At 40.2% G+C, this 12,745-nt stretch overlaps 1 protein-coding gene across 6 annotated transcripts in view; it reads left to right on the forward strand.

The window, feature by feature from the left end:
• The window catches only part of TSPAN4 (tetraspanin 4), a 456,092-nt gene that overhangs the window by 383,831 nt on the left and 59,516 nt on the right, over window positions 1-12,745 (forward strand). For all 6 annotated transcript variants that reach the window (XM_030482719.1, XM_030482720.1, XM_030482721.1 and 3 more), the window contains one exon: window positions 1,160-1,351. In XM_030482719.1, coding sequence (XP_030338579.1) covers window positions 1,160-1,351 — 192 coding nt within the window. The remainder of the gene's footprint in view (window positions 1-1,159; window positions 1,352-12,745) is intronic.

Raw genomic sequence — 12,745 nt, forward strand, 5'->3', positions numbered from 1 at the left:
ATTAGTACAAGAAATTGGTTTGGCTTTTGTGTTTCTCTTCTGTGTTTCATTTCTGAGGCTTAGCTCTGCCCCCAGGATTAGCTCTATCTTTTTCCTTCCCTGGTTCATGAGCTGCCTTATGTTCATCCACTTTATGCAGACATTTAATTGATATGCTCCTATGTCTGGCTTACTACTCTATGAACACAATTTCTTTCCTAGCCTTTAATTGATTTGGATAATAAAGTCCAATTATAAAACTCAATAAAAATTGGTTATTTTAAAGGGAGAGCAGGAAAGAAAGAAACCTAAGTGATGCTCTGCTGTGACTGTATAATAATGCAAAATCCCCTTTGGTTTGATTCTATTTAATTGCTCAGCTTTACTCAGATTGTTACACTTCTGCAGGCTTTCTCGCAATTATAAGCAGCATGCTTATAAATGTTTGCGTTTTTTAAAAGTTCTTTGTGTGTATAATAATTGTAAATTTTGTGGGTTACTGGTGGCTGCTGCCTGCACTGGCATCCTCCCTTCTCCTTGCTCACGTGCCTGGGGAGCCTGTATGACTGCTCTCAAACCTTTCCTAAACCAGCCACGTCTCCTTCTGAGGATTGAATTGCCAAACCAGTGGCAACATTAGGAGTAAACATCACCTTTGGGGTTTTTTGCTACTCCTTCCTTCTCTGCCCCTTTACACTTAAATGCTCTTTTGCTTCTGAGGGAGGCTAGACCTTGGACAGGAACTAAGAAGAGGTGTGAGGTGTCCTACCAGGGGATGCTCTGACGAGATTTGTGTATGTCATGTACCAGGGACAGGAGAAGGTGTATTATGGGAAGAACAGGCATCAGAAGAGCTTCATTGGGCATCTCTCTGAGATACCTATATAGAATATGGATTCTTTTCAATCTCTTTGGGATCTGAATCTTTCGGAATTTCTCCTTTACCTGGTGTCTGCTTTTTCACTAGAGAAAGACCTGATATTTGAAGGTGTGTCTTGGATTTAGGAAATTTGGGTCTTTTTCTTGAGTGTTACTGATGTTGTCTGTTTTCCCTACTGAACATGCTATAGGGAGAGATCATTTCTTATTAAGTGTGACTGCTGCCATATTGATATGGATGAATATCTGGGGTTGCTTGGATACAATAACTTAATTTCTTTATTTCTTTTTATTTTCCCAGTTAGGAGGCTGTGGAATCCTTGGAGTAGGCATCTGGCTGGCTGTTACCCAAGGGAATTTTGCCACCCTTTCTTCTTCTTTCCCGTCCCTATCAGCTGCCAACCTACTGATCGTCACAGGGACATTTGTCATGATCATTGGCTTCGTGGGTTGCATAGGCGCCATCAAAGAAAACAAGTGCCTCCTGCTGAGTGTGAGTATTAAGCCACTCTGCCATTGCAGTGTTTGCTGTCTTAAGGTTCTTAAGCTGTTCCAATGCATGTCACAGTGTCCTGTATTTCAATAGAAGTTGTCCACTTGACATGGATGAGATGTAAGTCATGTTTGCATAGGTCTTTGATAGCTCTAAGGAGCTGCTAGATTGTTCCTGACCATGCTTTCAACCTGCCCTGGATGAGACCTGCAAGAATGGAATGCTTAGTGGTAGTGTGGGTTTCCATGAAGTCTTCAGAGAAGAGGAAGGGGTCTCTGAAGACATCTATTGCAGTGTTCCCTCGAATTATTTTTTACTCAGCTTTGGTAGCTACCTACTCAAAATGTCTACCCTGGAGGTCCTGATGATCTTAAGTCTTGAGCTGATTTAGGTTTAAATTGGAAGTAAAGTCCTTCAGATTTGGCAATGCTTGTTTTGCCAATCATTAACTCTCAAAAGACTGAGATGTCAGGAAGTAAAGGTGCCAGCAGGAGGAGACTGCTGTGAAACCAAAGATTAATAAGGTGCCTGCTGTTCAGGATTTAACAGAAGCTTGAGCCATATCCCTGGTGTACTTTATCAAAATGTCATTTGATGCCACTCAGAGCTGACTTTGAGTAGTGAATGCCTGCTGTAGTTGGTGTTTGTATATTTTGGGTCCTGTTCAGCTGAAGACCAGCAAGTGAGGTGATCTTGCTGCTCAAGTCCAGGATTTCACCTTGAGGTTCAGCAAACCTCAGAGTGAAGTGAAGCTGGGGTTTAATTTGGTGAGCTGGTGATTGCTTTCTAAAAGCCTGTTCCTCACTGTGCTTCACATATTCATTTTGCTCCCCTGGGAACTACAGAATGAGTTGAGGCACACAGCCCTCAGGAAAAATTCACCCTGTAAGAAAGAGGACTCTCTGCAGACCCCTGCAGTTGTTTCCGCAGATTTTTAACCAGTAAAAGTCAGGACTAGTTTGTGTAGGCTCGTAAGGTCTATTTATGTGACAGGTAGGTGGTTTGAAACTAAAATGAACAACGTAATTTGAAATTAAGGCAATTTTGTGAATAGAAATTTATACTGGGAAGGCTGAAGTCAGAATCTGAAGCTGAAAGCCCTTGACAATTTTAACAGTCTTATAAACACCCACTTTGTGGAGGACGTGTCTGGTCCGCCAGGTGTAATTACTGCATTACAACTTCAATGCCAATGCAGCAAGAGTCCACAAGGTGCTGAGTCTAATGGTAGAGCTTACACATGCAAAATTAATCACCTGTTTTGTGCTTTTTTGATTGAAGTCCTAGCTCAGGTGTGACCAGCAAGGAGTGGTGTCTTCTTATATGTCAGGATCAGGTCAGGATCTGGCAGTCAGTCCTTGGTACTGGAAGAGTTTCAGCCTTTTATATTGTATGGTTTGTTGGCCCTCATCACTCCTTTGGGCAGTGGCAAAGTCTCCCTTGATCAGCTGTCATTGCTGCAGCTAGGGTGAATGTACTCCGCCAACCTCAGGATACCGAGGGCATCCTTTAGGAGATGCAAATGTTTGCAGGTACTGCTCCACCTAACACATACTGCACAATGCTAGAATCTAATGCCCTTCAATGTACAATGTAAGGACTAATCTCATGCCCTTCAGTGCATAATTTAAAGACTGATTGAGGGATCAAGTTAAATAATGCAAAGGAGTCCAAACTCGTGCTCTGCTTATAATGCCCTTAAGATCTCCTTGAAGACACTTAACGGCATTATAAGCATACGAACCACATGGACATGCCTAGTTTAACCAAGGACTATTTGGACCTCCAGTTGCTGTTATGTCCTGTAGTGCATGCCATCATAATGATGGGTTGGTAGTAGTCTTTAGACCTGCAAGGCCTGGAAAGACAGATTTCCCATGCATTAGGAGCGTCTCTCGTTATGCTTCCTAAAAGCAGAAGAAAGAGGAAAGGATGTGGCAGTTACATGTTGGGGAAGGGTGTAGTTGAGAGGATGTGCTGCTGTTACTGGGATAGATGGTTTGGAGGAAGATATTGGAGATACTGCAGGAGGCATGCAGCACCACTGGCATCCTAAAATGGACTGGGAGGGAGCAGAGCAGGAAGAGCTCCTAGCTCAACTCACCTGCATTAGAGGATGTTTTCGATGGCCTTGCTTTACAAATAGTGCTGCTGTTCAATGATGTGATAAGGGATGAGATGTCCTAAGGGGTCTGCTTGAGTGACTGAGAAATGAGCAGTATCTCAGGAATTTTAGTCTATTTATATTTCATATACTAGGTTGCAGAGCAGATAAGACTCTGATCCTGTAACTTTGTGTTCTCCACATATGATATTAGTATTGGGTTCTGTAAGCTGTGCATTAGGCTGCTGGGATGTTGGGTGTCAATGATAATAATTGCTTATCTCTGGCATTTGCCAAAAACTTTTGAAAGAAAGGAGGATGGACAAAGCGTTTTAAGTAGCAGAGGACAGATGGAGAAAGGAGGTCGAAAGCAGAAGTAACGTTTAATTTGTAAATGAGATGTTTGCACAGCTGTGTGCAATAGTCAGGAGTGATCCATGTTAACTCTCTGAATAGAGAGCTTAGCTTAAAGCTGCACAGTTTTACTGACTTGAAAGAGCTTACCTGGTGTCCATGAGCTAAGGAGCTGGTAGATATTCTTTACTCAGTGGCAATGTATTGTCAGGGGACAATGCCTCATTAATCTCTTAAGAAACAGGCCCATTCCTATTTCTCTTTATTCAGAGGAATAGAATAATATGAAAATCTAAAATAGAGTATTGGAAAAAAATGTAAAAGGAAACCTCAATCGCCCTGTGCGTTCTGCATAAATATGCAGGTGAGGCATGTAGTGCAACTGTCCTTATAAGATCTCAGTGAACAGAGAATGGATATTTGCAATGATTCTTATTTGGTACAGCATGAAAGAAGATAAACTTTTCCATTATTAGATTTCTCTAGGTAAATCAGGAGGCATGCAGCACCACTGGCATCCTAAAATGGACTGGGAGGGAGCAGAGCAGGAAGAACTCCTAGCTCAACCCACCTGCATTAGAGGATGTTTTCGATGGCCTTGCCTTACGAATAGTGCTACTGTTCAATGATGTGATAAGGGATAAGATGTCCTAAGGGGACAAACTAGGATTTCTTGAAATAGGTGTACCACCTGAAGTATATAATCTTGCATCTGAATGTGGATGCAAATTGATGAGTGAAGTGGGCAAACAATTCTTTCTTGCTTCAGTAAAATTCCTTTGACATTTCTGCTATTCTTGTTGCTCATGATTGTAGATCAGAGGTCCCTCTGCTACAAGCTCAGCTGTAATTAGAAAATAGCAGCTTTGTTCTGGTGGGTTGGGTCACTGTCCTGAACAGGTGACAGAGGTCATAATCTAAGAGTCTGACTCGAGAAAGTTAGTTTATGGACTTCCATTGATTTTTTTTTTTCATATGTACTTGATCCTGCATTGCAGGATCATCTAGCTGTAATGCAAATCTCTATAGGCTGTCTTGAAAGAAAATGATAAATCTATTTTTGTTCCGTTCCCCATTGCAAATGTGGTATAGTTCTAATGTCCATCAAAGCCATTAGCTGTATCCATCATCTTCATGAATTTTAGCAAAACGTATAGCTTGAGTACTCTTATCCCCATTGCAATGCAAGTGTTTTTCAGCTGAGGGCAGGTCCTTGCAGAAGATGAGGCACCAGCTTGCTTTACCACTATAGAACAATCAGTTATGACAACTTGATCATAGTACTGACTTTAGACAGGTGCTATATATACATGTGCACATGCCACTGCTCTATGCTAAAGAAATTTATGCCTGATTAAGTTTTTTTTCTCTTTCATGTTCAAATGTTGACCTAGCTGATCTTAAGTGTCTATGTAAACATTGTATTTTAGATTAATTGCTTAAATCTATGTTTGAGGAGCTAAATTGGCTGAATTCTCTGCCTTTCATGCATGTTTAGCAGAGATCTGTATTTGCTTGCACTGAAAAAGGTCATTATTCCATGGATAGTCCAGGTTAAAGATCTTGGCTGTAGATGTTAAGTCACAAGGGACTATGTGATTTATTGTCTGTATTACAGTATCCCCTGCAGGCAGCCCATGAGATCAGGATGCTTGTTCTGTATAAAATTCCTGGTAAGAGGAGGTCCCTGACCAGTAGAGCTTGTCATCTAAATAGATAAGACAAATGGAAAGTATTATTATCCTCATTAGGCAGATGGGGAGCTGCAGCAATGTGAAACTAAGTGCCTTGCATAGGTTGCCTGGGAGATTGTGGGAGAGCTGTGAAGCAAAGCCAAATTGTCTCAATCTCAACTCAGTGCCTTTATCATCTTTCTCTCATTGCAGCAGGACATACCTAGCTGTCCTGTGTGAAGTATTCCTGTCCTTTAAGAAGTATTTAATCCATGTTTCTATAATAGGAATGGCAATTTTGATTTCTTTAATCATACATATTATGTCCAAATGATAAGTAAATATCCCAAAGCAAAGTTAGTTCTCAAGTTTTTATTCTGTCAAAAGTGCCTAATTGGCACAATTAGCTGGTTTCCATGAGCTCCACTGCAGCCTGTCCCAGCTGAGCAGATCAGCCTAACTGCAACATTACCTTCAGTTAAATGGGAAACAGGACATTCAGAGAAGCTGCCAGAAAGGGCATGAGAACATGGTCTAATGCAGATTTTTTGCAAATACGAACTTGCTTCTGGTCCAGGAAATCACAATCACTGGTAAAAACCAGTATTTGAGCTCTTTGTGAAGGAAGGATTTTTATGCCTATTTGGTTGCTATAGCATGTATGTATAGATACCATGTTTCCAAACAGTTGCAACTTAATAACCCATTTCCTAGAAGGAAATGAGATCCATAGGCAGTTATTTATTTCACCCTCTGATTTTGTGACACTTTTTCTTTTTTTCTTCAATGATTCGGTATGAAGAGCATGTTGTTCTCCTGGTTGGAATGTGCGACATAGCCAATAACCCAATCAAAAGAAGCAGAGGATGTCTTGCCTAAAAAGATGGCTTAGATACATTCTCTTTCCCCTACTTCCTGATTTGTGGATAAGCCTGAGTTTTGGTGGGTTTTGGTTTAGTTTGATTTTTGTTTTTTGGTTTTTTTTTGGGGGGGGGTTGGGGTTTTTTTTGGTTATTGTAGCAAAGCCGAAATGATTAATGAGAAGGGGAAAGAAAACAATCATCAACAGATCTGTGTGTTCAGCTTAATTTAAATGAGAACCTCATGTTAATGTGTGAGGAGTTCATCACAGTTGCTGGAATGAATAAGATCAGAATTAAACCTTGATACAGGTCAGGACCAGCTGTGGAAAGAGCTCTTACTGTATACGTATCTGAATTACTATCCAGACATCAAAAGGCTCTCATTTATGGAATAGTCCAAGGGGAAAGTGAGTGCCTGTGATGTTTTGTACTGTGCTGTTCAGAGTTTTCTGCACTTCAGCCAACTCATCTGTAAGTGAAATAGCAATAAAGAAAATGAGGAAAAAGTTAATGAGTGGGAAGAAAAGGAGAATAAAAAACCCTACTGTTTCCTATAGTGTCACTGGGTCCAATCAGAGAGCTGACAGCTAAAACTCCTTTGGTGACAGAGAATTTATTTCAAAGCAACTAAATGGGAAATAGCCCGTGAATGACTTCATCTGAGTAATTTAATGCTACAGATCAAACAGTAGATTCTCATTCCAGTTTAGCACATAAGCTTGTGTTCTTTTAGCAATCCAAGTAGCAAAAGCAGGGAAATGATGGCTGCAGCCACAGCAGCAAGCAAGTGATGTGAAGACCAGGAAGGTACCATACACACAGCCTGAGAGCATTATGCGTTATGTGTAACACTTCTCTGTGCAATGCTGTGTTGCGTATGGGAGCCCTAACTTGCTACCTGATTGGACTGTAAGTACTGAGCACCAAACTCCCCTCATTTTGTTGCCTCTCCTTTATTATTAAGAATCTGCTCCTTTTTGCCTTTCATCCTGCTGCTTGGCTGACGCTGAAACTCAGGAGTGGATGGGACCCAAGTCCTCCCCTTCCTCCCTTCTTTTCTTCAGCTCTGGTAGTAGTTAATCAAAGGGCTGGGAACAGAGGAGAGAAAGAAGTTATTTTCAACAAAAAAAAAAGCTATTTTCATTCCGTCTTGGGTTTAGACTTGAGCCTAGGATCAATGTGTAGGAAGGGCTTACCTCATAGTGTAGTATTTATTTTTCTAAGATAGGCTGATGTAATACCACTAGTGATATGCTGTCAATCATCAAGTTGGAAGGGACCCATAAGGGCCATTGAGTCCAACTCCCTGCTCTCCTTGCTTGGCTACCTAAACTAAACCATATGACTAAGAGCATCATCCAGATGCAACTTGGAACTCTGACAGGCTTGGTGCTTGGACCACTTCCCTGGGGAGTCTGTTCCAATGACTGACGACCCTCTCAGTGAAGAACCTTTTCCTAATGTTCCCATAAGTTTTTGTATTGCCAAGATGCTGCTTTATGGCAGTCAAACAGTGTTACAGTGCCATGTGCAGGAGTCAGTGGAGCTGTACTAGTTAGTATCAGTTGAAGGGTTAATCTCATGATCGCTCTACCTTGTCCTTTTTTCTCTTCTTGACCATCTGCTTCTCACCATTTCCTTCACATACACCCACAGTGTATTTCTAAAGGCTGTTTTGAGACTCCTAGAAATAAGAGAAAATTTCTATGATTATAATTAGCAGGTGAGGTCCCACTGCAAGCTTAGCTCAGGGTTTGCAAATAAGCGTAAAGGAAGGACTGCAGAATTTCAGAGTAATCTTTTTCCCCTTCAACTCATTGTAAGTCAGCTGAGCAGCACGGTTGAGCCATTTGCCGTTATTGTCTTGGGGAGCTTCTGTCAGTTTGCTCAGAACTTGGGGTCAGCCAGATGTTCGGTGTGAATATGAGTGTGAAGCCAGCCCTGCCAACTCACTTGCTCCCCAAGCAGGCTGTGTGGGGACCACTTGCTGTTCTCTCCTCCTCCTCCCTGGGCACTGAACTGTCCGATTGCATTTCATGCTGGAGCTCCAGATGACAAGAAATATCCTGGGGATAGTAGATTCAGGAAGAAGCTTCATTTACGAAGTACACAGGTGATGTTAAAGTCTTAGTAAAAGGTGTAAGTTTAGCCTTTAATTAACTTTGTATTTCTTTGCCATAGATCAAAAATACTGGATTAACCTGAAGCCAGAGCCTTTTAGTTGTATTTGCTATTTCCATTAGCTATGTTAGATGGACTCAGGCAACTGCTTTGTTATTAATGGAGTGGCACAGGAACATGTAAGAACCAGTCTAATATTTTAGGGTTTTTTTCAGTATCTTACTTCACAAGTAGGATGAGTTTCTGTCGTGACTATGATAAAGACTGGCACCAGATCATGTCACACCTTTGCATTCTGCTTACGGAAGAGATAAAGCAACCCTTAAAGAGAGTCAAAGGCCAGCGAGACCTTTATTTGTGCTAAGAGATAATAATCTAGGGCCTGTTAAATAGGCCTATAGCTACCTACTGTTGTGATGTGAGAGTGGTACCTGGCTAATATTTCATGACACTTCATTGTTTTGAGTCAGTTTATGAAAATGACTAGAAATGCCACACAATGCCAGTTAAAATCTTATGACATGTAGCATGGGAATGTCAAGTCCCTCAGCTCTCACTTACTAACGCATTAAGACTGAATGATTCCAACTGAAAGGAGTAATGAGACTAAAAAACACTGTTTAAGTGTTAAAACTGCATATGTTGTGTATCTTCCCAGAAATAATTACTGCAGATTTCTTTGAGCCTTATTGATCAGCAGGAGTTTTTACACATTCATAAAAAATATAGTCCAAACATAAACAAAGCTGTACTGTATATCCAGCAAGCATAAAACATGCACAGCTTTGTCACAATCGCAATGAATTAACTATTAAGGCTTTTAGAGAATAGTATCTGGTGAACCAAATTTTCTGTTCATAAGTTTGCTGATACACATTACTGCCTTTTTACAGTTTATTGGCAAACTTATATTTTTTCTACCGAAAATTAAAAATAAGAAAGATGGGGAGGCTAAAGAGATTTACTTCCAAGGAAGTAGCAAAAGAGCTAAATATGGACAGCGTGGCAGAGAGAGGGCTCAGATGGGACATAAGTCTACAGATATTCAAGGAATCTAAATACTATAGGCAGAAAGGAAGCATGCATGGTGCTATAAAGGGTAGTAAGTATGGAACTAACAAAAGGAGAATTCAAACCAAGTATCAGCAAAAACTTTTCTGAGATGTAGAATCAGAATCCACTGTGATGGAAGAAAGCTCCCCTTTCCCTTTTGGTGTGAAGTTCATGTGGTAGATCACTAAGCTGAGATTTTATTGACTGAAATTCAGTTGTGTGTCTGGGCACTGTCTTGTCATTTGTCATGCATTGGTCTGTCTCTTCCTGTATAAGTCTTCCAGACTACAGAAGAAGTCATTTCTAAGATCCAAGTACAATTCCCATTGCACTTTTTCTTCTGTTCTCTTCTCTTTGCTCAGTTCCTTGGAAAAGAAAATTTAAAAATATTTTAAAAAAACTAAACGAGCCTTTCATAATGTTCCTACTCCCTATCAATATATCAGATTAAAATGCCTTTGGGGAATTATGTTAAATCAAACTGCTTGTGAGAACTAGTGATACATTAAACACTTTTGCTTTCAAAAGTTTTTTTTTCTTTTTTCTGAGTGCTGATAAAATCTGTACCATATCAGTTTTTAGTCTGTGGAAGTAATGTACCAGTATGTAATAAAAAAGCTATTCTGGGAAACATATTCAGCTGCTTGGGAATGATCTTTGTATTGCTGTTCTTAGAAAACCAGAGCCAACATTGGCAAGCACTGATGCCTGAAAGCAAATACAGGACCCCTGTAAAGAGCAGGTGGTTCTCCAGTACCTAGAGTTCTATTTTCCAGTACCTCAGTGGGAGTTCTTGCATTGATTTTGACTTTTCATAGGTGGCTTGATTTTTTCCGAAGTGTAGAATATGCAGTAAATTTTGCAATAGTTTATAGCATTCAGGACCTCTGGCACTGCTACTTACCCCTTTTGGTGCTCAACTTTATGTATCTAAGTTTGTTGGTGCATCTGTTTTAATTTGGTTAGGCATGGCGATGCTATGCTTTGGCAGGGTAGAGATAAGGTTTTGACAATGCCAACCATAGTAATGAGGCATCTCCACTCACTCTAGTAGATATTATTTCAATATAAATGATATCATCTATGATAAGAGAATGGGAAAATTACAAAGCATATTAAATTCAAGGGAAATTCTTCATTTTCCAGCAGCTTGGTGTGGCTGCTATAAAGTCCATTAAGTTCTTTTGACTTTAATGAAGCTCTGTGCATTTGTAGATAAAGGTTTGACTTCATTTATTAAATGTGTTTACACTGTTAGTATTAAAGATAAGATGCTATCCCTGCAGAAGGTATGTGCAGAATCTGATGTGATTTTTGATAGTATTTCTGTTTATATCAAAAAATCTATAAATCATTTAAAAAATTATTTTGGGCAGATAGTTTAGGCCTAAAGCACAGTAACACAATCTGATAATCCTTATTTTAACACAAGAATAAAGGACCTTCTCCATTTGATTAGAACAAGTGCGGATCTTTAAAATGTGTGAGGAGCCTGCATTTTAGTATGTATCTTTGTCTCAAATTAGAATAAAAAAAATAAATTTAATAATTGGGTGGTTGTGGGCCATACCAAGCCCCCATTCCCTTATATTTCTTGACACAGATGAATATCATCATCTTCCAGAATAAGGTAAGGCTACATCTGGAGTGTTTAGCTTAATTTGGGGCTCCACAGTAGAAGAGACATTTACATGCTAGAGGTAAAGAAATCCAATGGAGGGGCGCCATTATGATTATAGGGCATATAGTGTGCAAGGCCAGACTGAGTGAGCTGGACTTGTTCTGTCATAAGAAATTAAAGCAAGGAGGAGATCTTATTCCTATCTTCAACCACCTTACAGTAGAGTCTAAAGAAAATACAACTTTTTTAAGGATTCACAGGGATCAGACAAGAGTTAAGAGACAGTAATTGCAAGGGAAATTCCAATTAGAGATACTGAATATTTTTGTTGTCATGAAAATGGTCAAGTATTGGCAAAAGGTGTCTGGTGATGCTGTGGGTGGCTATCCATCTTTATTCTTGGAGATGCCGAGAAGGTGACTAGGCAAAGCTCTGCATAGCTTCACGTAGTTGACTATGCTTTTAGCCAAGTGGTTGGACGAGGTGATCCCCAGAAATCATTCCCAACCTCTATGTTTCTGTGACTCCAAGGGACTCTGTCTTCTAGCAGCCAGAGCCGGACGATTCTTGAAGACCAAAATTATATATGCACACACTAGGACCAGGCAGGTAAATTAAAATCCCTCCCAGGCTATGAAGTTAAAGTTCTCTTGGAAGACCAACAATTTTATCCCAACAAATTCTCTGTGATGTCTTCTACTTGATGTGCTTATTAATTAGGAAGTGAAATGTAATACTGAAATTAAAACTGACCAGTGAGGATTTGGTATTCCAGCCTAACTAAAAGGCAAAATGTGTGACTCTATCAAATTTGCAGTTTGTATGATTTACAGATTGCCTGTAAGTCTTCTGTGGGTTTTTTCTCTTCATTCTGGGAGCTGCTGCAGACTAAGAGCAGTTAGTTTGCTGGAACACTTTCAGAGGGGCAACCTACCTGCTTATGTATTCATATTTTCTCTGTCAGAAAAGAAGCTAACTGTCCCCCTTCCACACAGATTAACAGTGTAGGCATAACACAGAACACACATGATGCAGCACAGGGTGACCGTTGAAGTTATTGTCGAGTTTCTTAGGTAGGTTATGCTAATTTGTTACCTGTTTGGTCTAAACAAATAATTTGTCAAGCCATGAACTTTTAAAACCGTTTTGGAATGTGCCACTATTCCAAAGAGGCTGCCTGCTTTTGGGTCTTCCTGCTACTTTCTTGTTGTTTGTTGAAGAGGATTTGAATAATACTTTGCAAGAAACTTCTGTTGCTTGTCATTAGCTAAGTTGAGAAGAGGGTCTGGCAGACTGAGTGCTTACTGACTCCTTCTGAGACAGATTCCCATCAAAATAAAAGAATTACTGCAGGGAATAGTCTAAACACGGCATTCTCAATTTTGCCATCAGTCATATCATGTTTAGTCTCATAGCAAAATGTTAGGAGATTGACAAGATGATTACAGCTTGGGTTTCATTGTACCTGGTCACTTTTGTCTTTAGGAGGCTGTGAGGAGATCAGCTACTCCTGACATGGAGAGATAGGCAATTTGAGCAACATGACAGAACTATTGAGAAGACTTGGGAAGGAGAGGCAGTGGGGAAGCAAAAGACCCAATCCTG

The sequence above is a fragment of the Strigops habroptila genome, chromosome 4 (genome assembly GCF_004027225.2).
Source record: "Strigops habroptila isolate Jane chromosome 4, bStrHab1.2.pri, whole genome shotgun sequence".
Classification (NCBI taxonomy): domain Eukaryota; kingdom Metazoa; phylum Chordata; class Aves; order Psittaciformes; family Psittacidae; genus Strigops; species Strigops habroptila.